General features: G+C 37.4%; 1 protein-coding gene and 1 pseudogene across 6 annotated transcripts in view; one reads left to right on the forward strand and one right to left on the reverse strand.

The window, feature by feature from the left end:
- PPA2 (inorganic pyrophosphatase 2) overlaps window positions 1–22,214 on the reverse strand; it is a 98,168-nt gene that overhangs the window by 22,180 nt on the left and 53,774 nt on the right. For all 6 annotated transcript variants that reach the window (XR_015165784.1, XR_015165783.1, XM_086406903.1 and 3 more), the window contains 2 exons: window positions 6,314–6,441; window positions 3,109–3,194 (listed from right to left, as the gene is read on the reverse strand). Coding sequence is in view for 4 of the 6 variants with exons in the window: in XM_086406903.1 (XP_086263029.1) it covers window positions 3,109–3,194; window positions 6,314–6,441 (214 nt within the window). In the remaining 2 variants the exon portion in view is untranslated. The remainder of the gene's footprint in view (window positions 1–3,108; window positions 3,195–6,313; window positions 6,442–22,214) is intronic.
- On the forward strand, window positions 7,520–7,801 carry LOC147371074 (small ubiquitin-related modifier 2 pseudogene; annotated as a pseudogene).

The raw sequence follows: 22,214 nt of genomic DNA on the forward strand, positions 1-22,214 counted from the left end.
TCAATAAAGCAGAAATAGATGTTTTTCTGGAACTCTCTTGCTTTTTCGATGATCCAGCGGATGTTGGCAATTTGATCTCTGGTTCCTCTGCCTTTTCTAAAACCAGCTTGAACACCAGGAAGTTCACGGTTCACGTACTGCTGAAGCCTGGCTTGGAGAATTTTGAGCATGACTTTACTAGCGTGTGAGATGAGTGCAACTGTGCGGCAGTTTGAGCATTCTTTGGCATTGCCTTTCTTTGGGATTGAAATGAAAACTGACCTTTTCCAGTCCTGTGGCCACTGCTGAGTTTTCCAAATTTGCTGGCATATTGAGTGCAGCAGGCAAATACCTCTTTGAACAATCAGAAACCCCTCTTTTTAGAATGTGTGTGTGTGCATGCACACGTGCGTGTTTGAACAATCAGAAGCCCCTCTTTTTAGAGGATGTGCGTGTATGTGTGTGTCTCTGTGCTCAGTCGTATTCGACTCTTAGCAAACCCACGGACTGTAGGCCACCAGGCTCCTCTGTCCATGGGATTCTCCAGACAAGAATATTGGAGTGGATTGCCATTTCCTCCTTCAGGGGATCTTCCCAACCCAGGGATTAAACTCATGTCTCTTGTATCCCCTGCATTGGCAGGCAGATTCTTTACCACAAGCGCCACCTGGGAGCCCATCAGATTAATAAATGACTTAGGATATCTGCCCAGAAAGAAGAATTCAGCCTATTAGTTACTAGGATAGCAATGGCTAGATGACATTTAATTTATACCCAGTTTTCTTGTTAATAAACTGCAATATTTATGTTAGAAACAATTAACTTTTAAAACTACGCTGAAAAAAAAGAGTTCTACAAAATAAAAATGGAAGAAGATGAAGCCCACAGTGTCATGCTAGAAACTGAATCTGATGACACAGAAGCAGCCTAAATATCCATCACCAGAGGAATGGGTAGAGACATGGTACATATATACAATGGAATATTACTCAGCCACAGAAAAAATGAAATAATGCCATTTGTCATATTATGGATGGACCAGTAGAGACTGTCATACTGAGTGGAGTGTCAGACAAGAAAAAATATCATATGATATTCCTTATATATGGAATTTAAAAAATGATAGAATAAAACTTATTTACAAAACAGAAACAGTCACAGATGTAGAAAAAAGACTTCTGGTTACCAGCAGGGAAAGGAGGAGTTGAGGGGAGGGAGGTATAAACTGGGAGACTGGTATTGACGTAGACACATTACTATATATAAAATAGACAACTAATTAAGGACCTATTGTAAAACATACAGAACTCTTCTCAGTACTCTGTAATGACCTAAAAGGGAAAAGAATCTAAAAAAGGAAGGATATATACATACAACTGATATATTCTGATGTAGAGCAGAAACTAATGCAATATTGTAAATCATCTATAATTAAAATTTTTTAAAAAGAGAGCAATAGAATCTGAAGCTATAATGCCCAAGCATTTACAAGGTAAGCCTCTGAACTTGAATTAAACATTCCCTGAGACTGACTAATTCTTTATCCCATATTACTTTGGTCTAATGATTTCCTTTTTTTTTTTTTAATGATTTCCCTCTTGATTCCCAGACTTTGGGCTCCAAGAGCACAAGGAGTAGATTCACTGTACTCCAGCACAGTACCTGGCAGGAGCCCCTCAATCAGTACTTACTGAAAGAATAAATGGCTTCCCATTTTCTGATTCAAAGAGGACAATGAACTTGGGTAGGTTTCTGCTTGCCAGAAAGACTGTATTTTTGCTTGTTAGTTAGGCTTACCAAGAGTCAGTTGTTTTCATGTTCAAATCTTTTATGTCAGTTGCCTTTGTTATTATAACTTCATGATTTAAGCTATATGATACTCCCTGATGAAGGGAATGTGGAAACAGAATTATTTCTATGGACACCAAGTAGGCTCTAAAACTACTGAGGCTGCAAACACTGTCAAGGCTCTGCTGTCGGTGATCAGTCACTAGGTCGTGTCCAACTCTTTGTGACCCCATGGACTGTAGCCCACCAGGCTCCTCTGTCCATGGGATTTTTCCGGGCAAGAATACTGGAGTGGGTTGTCATTTCCTTCTCCAGGGGATCTTCCTGACACAGAGACTGAACTCACATCTCGTGCATTGCCAGGTGGTTCTTTACCACTGAGCTACTATAAAAACTTGGGTGTTAAATTAGGTGTGGGTAAGACAACCCAGCTATAAGGGCTTCCCTCATAGCTCAGTCAGTAAAGAATCTGCCTGAAATGTAGGAGACCTGGATTCGATTCCTGGGTTGGGAAGATCCCCTGGAGGAGGAAATGGCAATCCACTCCAGTATTCTTGTTTGGAAAATCCCATGGATAGAGGAGCCTGGTGGGCTACAGTCCATGGGGTCGCAAGAGTCAAACACAACTTAGCAACTAAACCATCACCAAGACAAGTGTAAAAAGTTAGATAAAAAGAATCCTAAGAATGTACAAAGGTTTTTAAGTATAAGGAGTATAAAGATTGCAGGATCTGATCTTCATTCTCCATTATATAGTCTATTATATTATTCTATTATATAGTCTACATGGAATCCCTACAGAAAAAGTCTTAGCCTTATATCCACAGATTGATAAATAAACATACATTTAAATGTTTTAAACTAAAATAAAATGTTTGAATTATACATCTTATGTTTGTTTGATTCCCCTTAATAATTATCTGGTGACCCAGATCATGTTGGATAAGAGGCTTTTTTTACTCTTACCAAGAAATGATGTGGTACATATAACATACATTAAATAATCATATGTCTGCATGTTGAAAAATCACTGTTTTTTGCTCTACCTTTGCATATATCACAATTCATTGTGAGTAAATGCTTGTTTACTTGACAATATTCCCTACTAAACTATAAATCCCTTGAGAAAAGTGATCATGTCAATTTCTAATTTCACAGTGCCCAGTACTTGGCAATGCTTTCCAAATAGGTGCTCTTTAAACATTTTTAAGTGAAAAAAAAAAAAAAAAAACTGCAATTCTGTTTAAAAGAAACAAACAAAAGATCTGAGTAGTATTATATGGCTCTTTAGTAGCAATTAATAATAAAAATTAACACTACATAGAAAAGACAAATTCTTACCAATTTATGGCCCCACCATCACACTTGTCCATGAGCAAGGCTCTCCAGCATTCGTGAGCAGATTTAATGACTTCAAGAGCAAAAGCCTGTTAAAAACCAAAAACAGACATAGCAATCACATCATTATACTATTAATAACTTGGAACTAGTCATAGGATGACAGTTAATTATTAAGAACATGAGCTCTAAAGTCAGGCAAACCTAAGTGTAAGTTCTCATATCCTTATTTACCAGCTGTGTGACTTTGTGCAGATTATTCAAACTCATTGTTTTAATTTCTTCTTCTTCACGATGGAATGTAATGAAAATCAACTAAATCAGGAGCTGGCGCACTTGGGCCTTTGGGTCAAATCCAGCCTGCCACATGCTTTTGTAAATAAAGCTTTACTGAGCACAGCCATGTCCATCCATGCATCTGTGCACAGCCCCTGACTGCACTGGAAGAGCTGAGTAGCTGTGACAGAGAACACATCTGTTCTTACAGAAAAAGAAAAAGTTGTCAATCCCTGATTTAAATCATAGCGTTGCTGAAAGAATAAATAAGACTTGCATGTAAATCGATTAGCCTACTATCTGGATTGTACATAAGCACAAACTTAATAATTTCATCATCAACAATGCTGCAAGTAGTTTAACTGAATAATCATTTTAGGCTATCCACTGTCTGAAGGTAATAAACCTCAACATTTTAAAAATCTTTTTCTTAGCATGAATTCATATAGTGTCTAAAAATGAAAACTCAACAACAGACACATATCTAGTAAGACCATTTAAGGAAACCTTGCTTAATTTTTTCAAAGAAGAACATTTTTATTTTTTCCCCCAAAATGTTGCTAAATTTCCTTAAGCAGAGTCCTTATGTATTAACTAAATCATACTCGCTCCTCTCTTTTTCAGTGACAACTAAACACATTATGATGTGAAGAAAATGATGCAAATATATTTCTGAGAAGAAAACTTTCCCTCAGGTCTGCTGTTGCCTGAGATGAAGGAGACGGCTTAATGCTTGGTGAGGTGGTGCAGGAGAGACTCCTAAGGTATGTGACAAAAAGTCAATTTATTATTTAGAAAATACATGGAAAGATTTTTAACTATATTATTCAGATAATTTTGATTATTAAAACAGATTCCAGTACTTGCTTTAAGCAGTCAGCATGAAAAAAAAAAATCTAGATTACAGCCTAGAGTCATCTTTTCAACCATGTTGCTGCTGCTGCTGCTGCTGCTAAGTTGCTTCAGTCGTGTCCGACTCTGTGGGACCCCATAGACGGCAGACCATCAGGCTCCCCCACCCCTGGGATTCTCCAGGCAAGAACACTGGAGTGGGTTGCCATTTCCTTCTCCAATGCATGAAAGTGAAAAGTGAAAGTGAAGTCGCTCAGTCGTGTCCGACTCCTAGCGACCCCATGGACTGCAGCCTACCAGGCTCCTCCATCCATGGGATTTTCCAGGCAAGAGTACTGGAGTGGGGTGCCATTGCCTTCTCCATTCAACCATGTTGAAGAGATATAATTCAATTTTCCTGGGTTAGGCTCAATATATTAAACAGCAGTGATAAAAAGCAATGCATAAAATGATTATTTTCTGAAGGGATGCATAAATGACCCAGTCTTCATTTAGAAAAAAATTAATGTTTTTTGAAATCAAACCCCCCAAATTCTCAAACTACCTCATTCTTTTATAAATTCATGGAATGACTTAGCAGTCCGACCCCAAGGCAATAAGGAGCCACAAAGGTACACATAGGTTTGAAATGTGTATTGTTTCAAACATGAAATACAACACACATTTTACAGGAAAAAGAAAAAAATAATTTATTTTATAAATTTTTAGTATTTTATTTTTATGTGAGAGATCACAGCCTAGTAGTTTTATATCCATATTTAATAAATCCTAGACTGAGAGCCGAAGAATTGATGCTTTTGAACTGTGGTGTTGGAGAAGACTCTTGAGAGTCCCTTGGACTGCAAGGAGATCCAACCAGTCCATTCTGAAGGAGATCAGCCCTGGGATTTCTTTGGAAGGAATGATGCTGAAGCTGAAACTGCAGTACTTTGGCCACCTCATGCGAAGAGTTGACTCATTGGAAAAGACTCTGATGCTGGGAAGGATTGGGGGCAGGAGGAGAAGGGGACGACAGAGGATGAGATGGCTGGATGGCATCACTGACTCGATGGACGTGAGTCTCAGTGAACTCCGGGAGTTGGTGACGGACAGGGAGGCCTGGTGTGCTGCGATTCATGGGATCGCAAAGAGTCGGACACAACTGAGCGACTGAACTGAACTGAACTGAACTGAGACAAAGCCCTCAAGATCTTAAGGGTTAATATACCTTTTAAAAATACTGCGTTCAGCAATAAGCTCTTGTATAACAAAATACTGTAATTTTGAAGTTTTGATGACCATAGCTTACTTTACTTACAAAACACACTGTATTTATTAGTACCCAGTTAAAGGTGATTGCATCCCACTCCAGTACCCTTGCCTGGAAAATCCCATGGATGGAGGAGCCTGGTGGGCTGCAGTCCATGGGGTCGCTAAGAGTTGGACACGACTGAGAGACTTCACTTTCACACTTTCACTTAAAGGCTGGATTATAATGTGAAACTTATATAGTGGAAATAACGTTTAAAAGTAGTAAAAATAAATAAATAAAAGAAGTAGTCTAATAGTTTTAGACTTTAATTCAGGTCCATTTTCTCCATTTGTGTCATATTAGAGCCACTTTTTGGTAACTTTTTAGTTTTCTAATATAAAAACCCTCTGACAGTAAGATAATTTTTACTTTCTTAACTGTTAAGTAGCTGAATTCAGTCATGATAGAATGAACACTTAGGAGGGAAGCCCCTTTGGATTTGCATTAATGGTAAGTAACTCCCTCCTCTCCAGAACAGTAAAATGAAAGATTTTTATTCATTTACAATTTATAGAGTTAGACTGATCATGGAAATCTTTTATTTTCTGAGATGAAGGATATATTGATAGAGAAATGGATGGATACAGGTATTTATCAGTCTTACTGATTTACTTAGAGCTCCTAAAACTTTTTAAAAAATAAAAATAATGTCCTTAAACATGAAAGTCAGTAAACAGTCCTTCTATTATCATACTATCCACAAATATTCACATAAGAAATCCCCCAAAGTGAAAGAAATGTAGTACAAGTATCACAGGCACATTTTAAAATAAAGATGATCAACTTCACCTTGTTCTTGAATTCTCCATTAAAAGCAAACTGGTTTTCCGGTTTTCCTTCTGGTATCTTATAAAATCTAAACCAATTAAGGGTAGCTTCTAAGTAACCAGGTTTGTACTTCTTAACATCCTCAATATCTGCAAGTGAAGAAACAAAAATACTTTTCATTAAAAATAGAAATCCACTCCTTTAAGTGCTAGAGCATTGGACTGAGGGAGTTAGTCCGATTCTGCTGCAGAATCACCAACATGTATCATATCACCTCTGAAGTTCCATTTTTTTCATATGTAAACTGCTACACCTTTATTGTACAAACATTTCTTGAGCACCTTCAGATACCATGTTAGGTATAGGGGATAAGTTGGTGAAGGCAACAAAGATCTTTTCCTCAAGGAGATCAAAGTTTTAATTAAAAGCAAAACCAAAAATGCACAGGCAGATAAACAGCAAATTGCATTAAAGTGAGATATACTTAGGACAGCTGTCATTCTGAAGACAATGCGGGGTTTAGAGTAGGAAGAGTTACAACATCAGGATCTGTATTCCGTATGTACTAAGCTAAAGGACACTGAAGGTAGACTGGGGAGGGCATGCCCATAATAGAAAACACGGCAGCTGCATGAGAGGGTTGCGTGGACTCCTACATCAAATATTTAGGAAGTTTCTCATTATACATCAGACACTGTTGTAAGCCATGAAACAGAACAGTAATCAGAAACAAGTCCCTGCCCACAAGAGTACACAGAAGTAAGAGATGAGACACAAATACAAAATTTAAGGGGTGAAAAGTCTGATAAAGAAAAATAAATCAGAGTAAGAAAGAGAGAGAATGTGGTCAGGGCAATTTTAAATAGAATGATACATGAATGGTTCAGAGTTTTTCATTTCAAATTAATAATGGTTTATAGGGTTTATCTTCAAGTTCTAATACCATGTAAACACCTTAACCATTCCATTTTGAGGACATTCATTTAAATATTAATATAATTGGAAATATTACTGCATTAGTAATAGACCTCCTCCCGCAAAAGAGGCCCCCAAGAAATGTATCATTTCCAAAGGTATCAGTTCAAAAAGCCTGAGAGGCATAAGCCCTCTCCCTCCTCCAGTGCTGCCGCCTCCTTCTGCAGTTCCTAGTGCTGCTCGTGTGCTTGTTCTGTGCGGACCTGGTACCTCTCCTGTGAGGCTGGGCTGAGGATGCTCCCGGTGCTTGCCATGGCAGATGAAAAACCCCAAGCATGAGTCAAGACTGAGAACAACGATCATATTAATTTGAAATTGGTGGGGCAGGTTGGTTCTGTGGTGTAGTTTAAAATTAAGAGGCATACACCACTTAGTAAACTAATGAAAGCCTATTGTGAACAACAGGGTTTGTCAAGGAGACAGATCAGATCTCAATTTGATGCGCATCCAATCAAGGAGACAGACACACCTGCACAGTTGGAAGATGCAGATACCATTAATGTATTTCAGCAGCAGACAGGAGGTGTCAACTAAAAAGGGAACTTTAAATTTTACTCCTGGTAGCTCAGCTGGTAAAGAATCCGCCTGCAATGCAAGAGACCCCGGTTCTATTCCTGGGTCAGGAAGATCCTCTAGAGAAGGGATAGACTACCCACTCCAGTATTCATGGGCTTCCCTGGTGGTTCAGCTGGTAAAGAATTCTGCCTGCAGTGTGGGAGCCCTGGGTTCGATCCCTGGGTTGGGAATATCTCCTGGAGAAGGGAAAGGCAACCCACTCCAGTATTCGTGCCTGGAGAATTCCATGGACTGTGTAGTCCATGGGTTCACAAAGAGTCAGACAGGAGTGAGCAAGTGACTTTCATTTTCACACTTCACTTCAGAATTCTGTTCCTCCAGATCAAGAAGACATTTTCAACTAGAAAACTAAAATTTGGTTCCACCACATTCTGACTACTACAATATAGTTTCTCTATTCTTTCATTTTCCCCTTCCCCTTTCCTTTATTGTACATGAAGCAACTGGTGTATGTGCACAGCAAGCATATTGCACTGAATGGCCAATGGTATGTTTTGATTGACATCAAAGGTAGATGGGATGGGGGAAAAAACCAATTCTTAGAAAATACCCCTTTTTCTCCATTAGTGGCATGCTCATCAGCTCTTATCTTTATATTCCACTAATTTATTTTGCTCTGTTTAACAAAAAAAGAACAGCATAAAAATTCTTGCATATCTTAGGAAAAAAAGTATGAGAAATATCTAGATAAAACTGGAAGTCTTTACCTCCAGTAGACTGTGGCTTAACAGAAATTTAGCATAGTCCTTTATTCACAATATGTTATGGCAAATGACACACTAATAGCACTTGAAAAATTAGAAAGCTATAAATAAACCAGGAGATGACACCATGCATAGGGATAATTTAACGATCACTCAGTTTCAGATCTGCTCATCCAAGCCTTGTGGGAATCCCCACTCACTAGGCATGACGGGAAAAGGTATGAGTTGAACAGACAGAAATTATCCTTTTCCTTTTTATGCTTGCCCGTGCCTTTATGTAAAAATTGAGCAAGAGTGACATGTCTCTAAAGGCCAGGTTTTCACATAAGTGAAATAAGTGTATTAAGGCAGAAACCATAGGAATGGCAGAGACTATGGCAAACGACTGAGTATGCTGCCTAAAGGCACTCACATTTAAAATTTTAAAATATGCCAATGGGCCACATTATCTAAAATAATAATTCTGGAGCAAACTGCAGAAATGCTACAACTAACTAAGAGGAAAAAGAATCCCTTGAAACTGAACACAGACTACACCAGCTCTATTAATCAGAATGAGTACATATTAATTGACAGAAGATGTTTAAAACAGTGAATTCCAAAGATTAAGATCACATTATTTTAGCACTGTACACTGTATACCAGGTCACAGAGCTCTTTGTTACGGCCCCAATAGCACATTCAATAGATTTCGCCTAATTAAATTCTGATTTTTTCCCTTTATCTTGCAAAAAAGTTCCTGCCAAAGTGAGTTTTTATTGACCATTTTCCTACATTCTATCTCTATTTTTGCAAAAAACAAAAAAAATCTCTGTAAATTAACTGAACTCCTCCAAATCACTGTTTTCTTACTGGCAGGAAAAAAATATCTTTTAGACTATGGAAGGTGAGCAACCAGAAATGCACTTTAATCAATGTCCAAAATGAATAATTTTCTATTACTTACTCTTGTCTGGAGAATCCCATGGACAAAGGAGCCTGGTGGGCTACAGTCCATGGGATCGCAAAGAGCCAGACATGACTGAGCGACTGACATACACACACACACACACACACACACAAATCTGATTTATGGTATCATTATACCTTGCCCAATCTGCCACTTTTTGTCCCACTGCATAAACCTTTTTTTTAATAACTGCTTTTTAACACACTGACTTCAAATAAGAAAGGAAAAGCTAAGTTATTTAGTATGCACCTCAGTTTGCAAGGTTTTCCCTTCAGAAGTTATAAAGGGGATCTGTTAAGAAATGACATCAATAACAAAAAACCTGAACATTTAATAATGCCAATAAGAAGTAGAACTCTCAAAATATAAGTCAAACTTTTCCATTCTCAATTAATTATACCCTGGATCAAAAACAGCTGCATTTTCAAAAAAACCAAAACATTTAAAATAAGTAATTTAAACATTTTAAAATCTCAATAGCAAATGCTTCCAGCCAAGACTTTACATACAATACTAAGTCAGTTCAATGAATTACTCTTCCAAAAATATGAAAAATTCCACCTAAGACTATAAACTGATTTACAGTTCTTTAAAGATTTTTATATAAATAACCTCATTTGTTCCTCATAAAACTCCTGAGAGTTGTGAAGAGTAAGTAAATTTGTACTAAATGTAAGAAACTACAGCTAAGAAAATGTAAAATCTGGGTAAAATGCTTTCAACTCATTCATGGTAGAACTAGTATTATACAAATACAAGTCTTCTAATTCCATGAATCCTAGCTTTTCTTCTATATTGCACATTAATAATATGTCACAGGTTTATTTATATTATTTTTAAGTATAGATGTATTTTTATTTTGGTTTTATTATGGTAAAATATCCATAACATAAAATTTACCATTTTTAAGTGTTTGTTTCAGTGGCATTAAGTACATCCACAGTGTTGCACAACCATCTATTAGCCATTTTCATAAATTTTTAAAATATATGTTCATTGTAAGAAAAGCAGCAATTCTCTGGTGGTCATCTACTTCCACTCTTGGAATTAATTTTATATGAAAGTTTCTACTATAAATAATTATATAATTTATTTTCAAGATGAACTAATCCAAAAATAAAAAAATACTCTAGAAGTGCTCCTTTATATAATCAAGCTAAGCTTATTTCGGTTCTCTTTTTAACTACAAATCAAACTCTTTTAATTGAGATCTACTCAATCAATTCCCTGGACGATTAACAAAGACTCTCTACTTCTGTAGCATATTCTGCCTGATGTTGCCAGTAGTCAGTCTGCTGAGTCTAGCAGACAACCCTAGAATGAGGCCTGCACTTTGCTCCCACGAGTTAAATTTTAGCTTTGCCAAGCATCAGGTGTATTTATTTCCAAATATTTATGCCAACGATGTCTAGTGTTATAATTATGAAATTTAATAAAATGTTATATGTCAGTGACTTTATCAGTACAAAAATGAGATTTTGTTTCTATAAAATTACTGTGAATGTTTTTGAAGGAAATCAATAAAAGAGACTGTTAAAAAACATCTGCTGTCAAAATAGGCCTGGGTAAGTTAAAGATGAAACAAAGACGTAAAAATCTACAATTATGTGTCAGTCACTCTGCAAATGAGGTGGGGAGAGGATTTTAGATATGAGAGGTCAAGGACAGCTTCTAACAAAAAGTATTTTAGTAAATTCTTAGATGAAGTGTGGGAGTGACTCATTCAAACATCCAGAAAAGGAGTCCTGGGAGGAAGACTAGGTACCAATATTCTAAGGTATGAGTGTGCACTGAATGCTTGAGGAAGACGGTAAGAAAGCCCTGATTTAGAGCAGAGTTGAGAGTGTCAGGAGATGAGATTAAAGAAGCAGTAACGTAGGACTTCAGGGGTCACACTACGGACCTGACTTTGGGATGAGACACCGTACAGGATTCTGGGCAGAGGAGTATGTATTTTCAGGAAGAATTCTAATTGTCTTTTAGGGAAAAGACTGTGCAGAGGAAGAAGGGGAAGCAGGAAATCCAACATGAGGCTACTGAGTGTACATGCAGGTGAAATATGAGGAGGGAGGGCTTTGATAATTGTAACTGTAGGAAGGTGATGACAAATGGTCAGTTTTGGATTAATTTTAGAAAGCAGAACTGAGATGAATCACTAATGAAATAAAAAACAAAAAATAACAAAACCCAGTAAAAATCAGAAGTGAAGTGAAGTGAAGTCGCTTAGTCGTGTTTGACTCTTTGCGACCCCATGGACAGTAGACTACCAGGCTCCGCCGTCCATGGGATTTTCCAGGCAAGAATACTGGAGTGGGCTGCCACTTCCTTCTCCAGGGGATCTTTCCAACCCAGGGATCAAACCCAGGTCTCCTGCATTGCAGACAGACGCTTTACCATCTGAGCCACCAGGGAAGCCCCAAAAATCAGACTTACATAATATTTAAAGAATCAAAGAGCTAAAATGGACTAGTCTGTAACATTAAGTAGCAATTCAAATTATAATACAGCTAAAAGCAGTCACCTAAATAGGTATTACCCTGTTTTTAAAAATTTTCGTAATAGGTGTCTTAAGTTCTGACAAATAGTGTACAGCCATGATTTACGCTATAAACAAGCTGTTTCCAAATTTCAAAGTTTAATTAACAAAGATTATATGGAATCTCCCTAATGGAATTTTTATTTTAAAACTAAAAATATATCATTAAACCACCCTTACGGCAGAAAATGAAGAAGAACTAAAAAGACTCTTGATGAAAATGAAAGAGGAGAGTGAAAAAGTTGGCTTAAAGCTCAACATTCAGAAAACTAAGATTATGGCATCTGGTCCCATCACTTAATGGGAAATACATGGGGAAACAGTGGAAACAATGTCAGACTTTATTTTTTTGGGCTCCAAAATCACTGCAGATGATGACTGCAGCCATGAAATTAAAAGACGCTTACTCCTTGGAAGGAAAGTTATGACCAACTTAGATAGCATATTCAAAAGCAGACACATTACTTTGCCAACAAAGGTCCGTCTAGTCAAGGCTATGGTTTTTCCAGTGGCCATGTATGGATGTGAGAGTTGGACTGTGAAGAAAGCTGAGTGCAGAAAAATTGATGCTTTTGAACTGTGGCGTTGGAGAAGACTCTTGAGAGTCCCTTGGACTGCAAGGAGATCCAACCAGTCCTTCCTAAAGGAGATCAGTCCTGGGTGTTCATTGGAAGGACTGATGTTGAAGCTGAAACTCCAATACTTTGGCCACCTCATGTGAAGAGTTGACTCATTGGAAAAGACTCTGATCCTGGGAGGGATTGGGGGCGGGAGGAGAAGGGGATGACAGAGGATGAGATGGCTGGATGGCATCACCGACTCGATGGACATGAGTCTGAGTGAACTCTGGGAGTTGGTGATGGACAGGGAGGCCTGGCGTGCTGCGATTCATGGGGTTGCAAAGAGTCAGACGTGACTGAGTGACTGAACTGAACTGAATTACATTAGCCCATTTAAGTTCATTGATCCTAAAATGTCGATGTTCACTCTTGCCATCTCCTGTTTGACCACCTCCAATTTACCTTGATTCACGACCTAGCACTCCAGATTCCTATACAAATTGTTCTTTACAGCATCAGACTTGACTTTCACCAATAGACACATCCACAACTGGGTATGGTTTCCACTTTGGCTCAGGCTCTTCATTCTTTCTGGAGTGATTTCTCTGCTATTCTCCAGTAGCATATTGGATACCTACTGATCTGAGGGTTCATCTTTCAGTGTCCTATCTCTTTGCCTTTTCATACTGTTCATGGGGTTCTCAAGGCAAGAAGCTGAAGTAGTTTGCCATTCCCTTCTCCACTTAGGGGCTTCCCTTGTGGCTCAGCTGGTAAAGAATCCACGTGCAGTACGGGAAACCCGGGTTCAATCCCTGGGTTGGGAAGATCCCCTGGAGAAGGGAAAGGCTACACATTTCAGTATTCTGGCCCGGAGAATTCCATGGACTGTATAGTCCATGGGCTCGCAAAGAGTCAGACACGACTGAGTGACTTTCACTTTTTCCACTTAGGCATAGACATGAATAATATAAATAAGCACTAAAAATAACATATTCATAAAATTCTTCTATAAACATACTATTTTTCCTTATGGTAAAGACCAGTCCTCAAATGAATTTGTAACTAACTTCTTACTTAATTTGGAGAAGGCAATGGCAACCCACTTCAGTACTCTTGCCTGGAAAATCCCATGGATGGAGGAGCCTGGTAGGCCGCAGTCCATGGGGTCGCTAAGAGTCGGACACAACTGAGCGACTTCACTTTCACTTTTCACTTTCTTGCATTGGAGAAGGAAATGGCAACCCACTCCAGTGTTCTTGCCTGGAGAATCCCAGGGACAGGGGAGCCTGGTCGGCTGCCATCTATGGGGTTACACAGAGTTGGACATGACTGAAGTGACTTAGCAGCAGCAGCAACTTTCCAAAGCATTTTGCTTTACAAAAAATAGAAACATCTGACAAAGATCAGGCAAAGAATTCATGTTTCAACAAATTCACTCAAGTTAACCCACAGCAAGATAGATAAACTATAAAAAAGGAAAACTCAAAATACTTAAAAACAAAAAAGCACCCTGCTGACTCAATATGGAACAAAAATACCTGTCAGGTAAAAGCAGGATAATCATATGATTTATTGTATGTATTGGAATATCTGCTAGAGTTAATCAAGAGAAAAAGCAGTCAATCCTGAGAGAACCAATACAAACAAGGATTTTAAAGTAGTTATTATGAATATACTCCAGGATTTTCAGGAATATATGAAAGTTCACAATGCATGAACACGTGGAAATCTCAGATGAGGAATAAAAACTATGAAACTTTCAAAAAAAGAAGACAAATGACGGACAGTCGGAAATGAAAAATGATGAATTTCATAGCAGAACTTGGATATGTCAGAAAAATCAGGCAAGTAGAAGACAGAACAATGGAAATTATGCAGTCTGGAGAACAGTAAGCAAGAAAGACCGAAAAGACATGAAGAGAGTTTCAGCGACCTGTGAAACAAAGAGTGGTCTAAATATAATAGATACAAAAATTAACTCAAAATCAATTAAAGATCTGAAACCATAAACTTCTCAGAAGAAAACACAGGCTGCAACCTCACTGACATCAGCCTTAATAATATTTTTGTGGATCTGATTCCAAAGGCAAGGAACCTAACAAAAGCAGAAATAAACAAATGGGACTACATCAACCTAAACAGCTTTTTTGAGCAGCAAAGGAAACCATTATTAAAATGAAAAGGTAACCTACCTTTGAATGGGAGAAGATATTTGCTAGTTGTATATCTGATGATGGACTAACATCCAAAATATATCAAGAACTCATTACAATAACAATACAACAACAAAAAACCCCAATTCAAAAATGGGCAGAAGATCTAAACAGACATTTTTCCAAAGACATACAGATGGTCAACAGGCATATGGAAAGATGTTCAACATCACTATCAGGGAAGTGCAGATCAAAGCTACAATGAGACTCCACCTCACAGCTGCTATAATGGCTATTCTCAAAACGACAAGGAGTAACAAATGTTGGGGAGAGTGTAGAGAAAAGGGAGCCATTGTAAACTGCTGGGAGGATTGCAAACTGGTGCAGTCACTATGGAAAACTGTATGGAGACTTCTGAAAAATATGGAGGCCAGGGACATGTGTGGCGAGACGAATATCATCAAATTTGGTTAGGTGATTTCATCTCCTAACTGAACATATATCAGAACCGTCATCAATTATTCTAGTTCCAAGACTGGATTATCTAGCCAGCAATGAAGGATAGATTAACAGAACGGTTTTCAACTAGAAAGAATCCATAAAATCACTCAGGGAGATTTATCAAACTATATATCATGCACACCTCTAACTTCCCACCCACATCCCCATATGGAGAACTGTACCTCCATGAAAAAGATAAAAGAAAATGAAAATGCTGTTTCTCTAGCATTATTTTCACAAACGACAACATGAAGTGAGGAAAGCATTATAATCAGATGAGGATTTTTGTTTCTATTTTTAGACAAAAGCCAGTAACTCAAATGTAATGCCATATCTCCTTACATTACTTAAAAAAAATAAAGATAATAGATAATGTGCTTATGTTTGAAGTTCTGCCCAAAGAGAGTAAAAAAGAAAGGAGGAGGAGGAGGAGGAAGAGGAGGGGGAGGAGGAGGATGCTGCTTTCACAGGCCCAAACATGTGCGTGACCGGCCTCTAAACAAAGTCCACAGGAAGCAGAACATATGTTTCTAATGACATTTTATAAACATTCATAAGAAATAATAATTGCCTCCTGTGATACTCACTGTATTTTCCACATCAAAAACAGAGGTTCCAGCTCAGAGAACAGTTTTGTTATACTTACTCGGGATCTCTCAAAGGTTCTCACGTTTTCCACACTGGTCTACATATCTTATCAATGTCTGTACTAAAAATATATACTAACATCATGAAAAAATGGAAATTAATACACTTCAAAATAAGTTAAAACCAATCACAGCATTTCTACATAAAAGACTATCTGTACTGTATCAAGAAACTCTTGGAAAAGACTTGGTAGATTTATTTCCCAAAATATAAATATTCATTGTCATTTCATGAGAAATTTTACATGACCAACAAAATGAAAACCATCCGAGTGCCTTGTATGTAGTAATCCAAATGTTTTTCTAACCTAATTTTAATTGGAAGCACATAATCCAGTGGCTAAAAGCTTAGACTTTGGGTCAGCCAGCCCTTCACTGAAGTTTCAGCTCCACCACTTAAAGCGTCCCTAAAGTTCCTAAAAACGTGCCAATGTCCCCAAGAAATCTATCTCATGATCCTATAAGTGTTTCATTAAGCACTAACTCTGAAGATTATTGATGTCTTACGACAGGCTAAAAATAATGGATTGAAATATTCCTAAAACAACCAAAATTTAGAGAAGAAAAACTCTAGGGACCATTTACTGACTAGAGGATCAACCCCACAACATTAGAGATGAAGAATGCGTCAGGAGGTTATGTGACCTTTCTAAGGTCTGATAACTAATACATACAAGGGAGGGTTTTAGAATTAAGGTCTCCTCTACTCCTCACATCATAGGACTATAACTGAAGCCTGAAAAAACACTGGGAGAGGTCAAGGTTCAAAAAAAAAGGCTAAAGATTCCCAGTAATTTAATTCTATTCTTTTTTTTTTAACTCTATTCTTAATTACAGTACATTTTACTCAATTTGTTCCTATTCCTCAACCACTTCCTCCCACACTCCATCCCTACCCACCCAGGCCCTATTAAGCAATACCTATTAATGAAATCAAAAGAATGAAGATCAAAAGAGCCATCTTTTTTACTAGGACTTCTAATCATAATTATCCCACTGATGTTTCAATTATTTAAGAGCAAGTGGTCAGCACTCCCAGAACACCAAGGCCACAGATACTTTTATGAGGGGCGATGTGATGCAGTGGTGAAGAGCATGGGCTCTGGAGTGCAACTGGATTCCAGTGGCTCCCATAAGCCTTTAGAGAAGTCACCAACTGACCCCTGCCCCCAACAACCAATTTCTCAGTTTCCTAATTTGAAAAAAAAAAAGAGAGAGAGAGGGGACACCAGCACATCTTGACTGAACTTAGGCAAACATTAAGCAGATATTGCAAAGAAGCATTCAGCATAGTTACCAGACATACAGTATTTGTTCCAGAAGTGTTAGAGCTTTGAGGATGACAATGGTGACATGCCAGCCCCTGTCTGCACCAAGTACATGTGCAGGAAAGCAAATGCAACTCCATCCTTTCAGGTTACAGAGGTTAACATGAATATTTTCCCCTAAGATTACTATGTTGTGCCCTATTTTTTCCCTAAATGACAAGATTAGCTTGTTTTTCAGGAATTAAGCAAATCAAATATCAGTTAATTTGGCTTATTTTTAAAATAATAATTGAAGGGGCACTAGAAGTATTTAGTTAACACATGAAAATTTAAGTCAAATATATTTGGCCTTTAAAGAAAATGAGCTTCCCTGGTGGCTCAGAAGGTAAAGAATCTGCCTGCAATGCAGGAGACCCATTCAATCCCTGGGTTGGGAAGATCCCCAGGAGAAGGAAATGGCAACCCACTCCAGTGTTCTCGCCTGCAGAACTCCATGGACAGAGGAGCCTGGCAGGCTACAGTTCATGGGATCGCAAAGAGTTGGACACAACTGAGTGACTAACACTTTCTTTCTTTGAAAGAAAAGAAAAGAAACTACATAGTTTGACTTTCAAATTTCTTTAAATGTAAGGTGAAATTATACAAATATGAAATAAAGATAAATTTTGATAATTTCAGGACAAGTGTAATGCTGGCCTTTGAAAAAGTCTCAACTGCCTCTTTTAAATAATCCCTTATTACTCATATGATTTATTCATCCCAGAATGTATCTACATTAATATAATTGTGCTGCTTATCAATTTTTGAAAACTTTAACATCATTGCACAGGCAGTATTTATTACAGGACAATAGATAGCAGTTTTCATTTTATACCAAAGAAAATAAATTTTTATTACTCTGCAAGTTGACATAGCCTCCAGGCTTAAAATATCTCCTCATGACATTACTTTACCTGACATGAGGTCCTTAGGCATCATTGGCAGTTCTGAAGAGGTTCAAACATCTGTTTGGTGAGTATATGAACCTTGACATTATAGGAACTGCTTGCTTTAACCAAAGAAATGACATATGCCCTAGGATTGCAATTTTAATCTTCTTAAAAAGCTCTGAACTTGGTTATTTCATAACCAAGAACTATTATCCCTAACAGCCAAGGCATTCTCTACTAACAACTTAGCTGCCCTACATAAGGAGTCTTATTAACTCTTACAAATTAAGGTACCATTAGGAGCATTAGGGGCTGGAACCTAATTACAGGGCATTAAACAGTCTTGGTGCTCATCAAGTGTTAATGACCCAGTCAAAGTGCCCAATTTTCTACCAAACAGTATAAGGAATTTGTTTGCAAGTGTTATTTAGACTTTTTTTAGATTTTCAAAGTGGCTACTCCAATTCTGAAGGAGGTCAGCCCTGGGATTTCTTTGGAAGTAATGATGCTGAAGCTGAAATTCCAGTACTTTGGCCACCTCATGCAAAGAGTTGACTCATTGGAAAAGACTCTGATGCTGGGAGGGATTGGGGGCAGGAGGAGAAGGGGACAACAGAGGATGAGATGGCTGGATGGCATCACTGACTCGGTGGATGTGAGTCTGAATGAACTCCGGGAGTTGGTGATGGACAGGGAGGCATGGCGTGCTGCGATTCATGGGGTTGCAAAGAGTCGGACACGACTGAGCAACTGAACTGAACTGAACTCCAATTTCAGGAGGCAAAACTTGAAGATTTAAATATTAATGTTAAAATAACAAATATAGCTAGCAACCAGTTTCTAATTGAAATGTGCTTTCTTATGCAACGACACTTTTAGTTCAGTCAAGTCAAAGTTTAAAAACCTATACACATTAAAACAGGATATTACAGTCTACTGAAGTCTGTACATGTTCATTAGGATCAAAGAAGTTATTACCTAACAAATAAAACAACACCAGAACTTCCTTGCAAAAAACATAAATGTGTTCAGATTAATATGGAAAAAAAAGAGAGAGATAAAGTGTACTGTCTATAAATTGTCTTTGTTTTCAAATAAGAAAAAATAGGTACTGACCATGTAAAAAACAGTTTCTTTTCTTAAGGTAGTAGAAATGAATAGCAGGGACTTATTTTTTAAGTAACAATTTCTAAGTAACAATTTTTTTGTTACTTTCTAAGTAACAATTAAAATATACAGGAAATATTAAAAAAATTTCTCTACACATTTCTACATTGCACACATCTTCAGAAAACTACTGATTTTTAAAAAAATTTCCAGATAGTTACCCTTCCTTACATGGTTTTAACCCTTCTTCATATTGAATAAAAATGCCAAGTATAGATGACAATGTTTAAAACTGTTAAAAAATCATACTCCTTTGTGATAGAAATTTCAACTCATATACAGTAACTTATACTTAAGTTTACTACATTAGATAATTTAAGAGTATTTAAGTATAAGTTGACCAACAAAACAAAATAAACTATTTCTGACATGTTTGGACTCTGACATGTATGAGCTCAATTTTCCCAGGCATCTTCTGTAAAAATTTTTGGAAAGGTACACCATTCAAAAAATGAAAATAAAAAGAGAATATGAAAGAATCTAAGAAAGAATAGGACCAATAACCCAGAAAGGCAATGAAAAGAAACCCCATGATGACAGCTATGCAGCAGGCCTGTCCAAGATCAGTCATTCAATAAACAGCATGATAAACGAAGTGAATGACACTCATATAATATTGTAAATGCCATTTGGTAGTTTTCAACTATCAGATTTAAGAGACAAAACATGATAAACATCTATGGTGAAAGAACAGAACCTACACATTATAAATGCTGACACTAGAGAACTCATAGTATAGCTGAGAGAAGCTGGGAGGCAAGGGGCAGAGAAGGAAAGAAGGGTAGAAACCTCAATGTCCTGGTTTTACACTGGGCAGCCACGAGTTACTGTTCAAAATTAATGAAGCAATAAATATAGTTTGAAGTGTAATACCTAGAGCTATTAAGTAACAGAAGAAGAAATGTGGTAACAAAATTGAGAAATGTATAAGATGTTAAATTTCTAATCTTTCAAAGCAGCAACTTGAAAGAAAAGAATCAGAGGTATGAGGCACATTGATTACAGAAGAGAAGCTACCAATCGAGAACTAAAAACATATGGGGAAGGAGATACCAGAAGTAAGACTGGGGGTGGGGGTGGGAAAGGGAACATTACTTTTCATTTTATGTATCTTTTTTATACTTCTGAGCTTTTATTTCTAAATATATGACTATTTTTATAATTTAAAAAAAAAGTCATCTAAAATCATGTGTTTGTGATTTTAGAAGGAAAGGGACATATAATAAAATGTTTAAAAGTTACCTGGTTTAAGATTAAATACTGTTGATTTATTTTCAAAGATTTACAGTCGATAGAAAATAGCATCAAACTTTTAACATCTATTCGCTAGTATTTATTTAATCATATGAATCCAAACATACATTCTTATGGTGCTACATTTAAACCATGAGTTGTTACAAGAGACATTTCCCCTAATCTCAAAATCATGAAGCTGATTCCTTTATTTCTGAGGTCCCCTCACCCTTGCCAAGGTTCTATTTTTAACCTGTAACATTATATAAAATAAGCCATGTACTTACAATACTTAAACTTCTCCTGAATTATAAGTTATGTATCTTTAGAAGATGAATTATTGTGATACAAGATAGAGCTATTAAATATTGTGATCAAGTCATATAATCTGATTTTGTAAAAGTTTCTTCACAAATTTAGGAAGCTTTCAACCCCTGTGTTAGCGAGCATCTCTCAGTTCTCATCCCTTCCGATTCTCCTCTTTAGAGCTGCTAATGAAAACACAGACAACACAGCAGGCTAAGTAGTGAAGAAAAAAGTAAGGTTAGGAATGATCTCTGTCCATTAATATTTGCATTCTAACCTTTAGGAAACTCTAGGAGTAACATACTTATCTTATGTAATTTGGTTTCAAAACTGCTAGTTACAAATACTGTAAAAATTACACAAACATGAACTGCTCAGTATAGTATGGTAGATAGATAGCAGACTTTTTTTTTTTTTCTAATTTTATTTTATTTTTAAACTTTACATAATTGTATTAGTTTTGCCAAATATCAAAATGAATCCGCCACAGGTATACATGTGTTCCCCATCCCGAACCCTCCTCCCTCCTCCCTCCCCATACCATCCCTCTGGGCCGTCCCAGTGCACCAGCCCCAAGCATCCAGCATCGTGCATCGAACCTGGACTGGCAACTCGTTTCCTACATGATATTTTACATGTTTCATTGCCATTCTCCCAAATTTTCCCACCCTCTCCCTCTCCCACAGAGTCCATAAGACTGTTCTATACATCAGTGTCTCTTTTGCTGTCTCGTACACCGGGTTATTGTTACCATCTTTCTAAATTCCATATATATGCGTTAGTATACTGTATTTATGTTTTTCCTTCTGGCTTACCTCACTCTGTATAATAGGCTCCAGTTTCATCCACCTCATTAGAACTGATTCAAATGTACTCTTTTTAATGGCTGAGTAATACTCCATTGTGTATATGTACCATGGCTTTCTTATCCATTCATCTGCTGATGGACATCTAGGTTGCTTCCATGTCTTGGCTATTATAAACAGTGCTGCGATGAACATTGGGGTACACGTGTCTCTTTCCCTTCTGGTTTCCTCAGTGTGTATGCCCAGCAGTGGGGTTGCTGGATCATAAGGCAGTTCTATTTCCAGTTTTTTAAGGAATCTCCACACTGTTCTCCATAGTGGCTGTACTAGTTTGCATTCCCACCAACAGTGTAAGAGGGTTCCCTTTTCTCCACACCCTCTCCAGCATTTATTATTTGTAGACTTTTGGATCGCAGCCATTCTGACTGGTGTGAAATGGTACCTCATAGTGGTTTTGATTTGCATTTCTCTGATAATGAGTGATGTTGAGCATCTTTTCATGTGTTTGTTAGCCATCTGTATGTCTTCTTTGGAGAAATGTCTATTTAGTTCTTTGGCCCATTTTTTGATTGGGTCGTTTATTTTTCTGGAGTTGAGCTGTAGGAGTTGCTT

The sequence above is a fragment of the Bos grunniens genome, chromosome 6 (genome assembly GCF_055505025.1).
Source record: "Bos grunniens cultivar Pamir isolate PY7600 chromosome 6, Bosgru_T2T1.0, whole genome shotgun sequence".
NCBI lineage: Eukaryota > Metazoa > Chordata > Mammalia > Artiodactyla > Bovidae > Bos > Bos grunniens.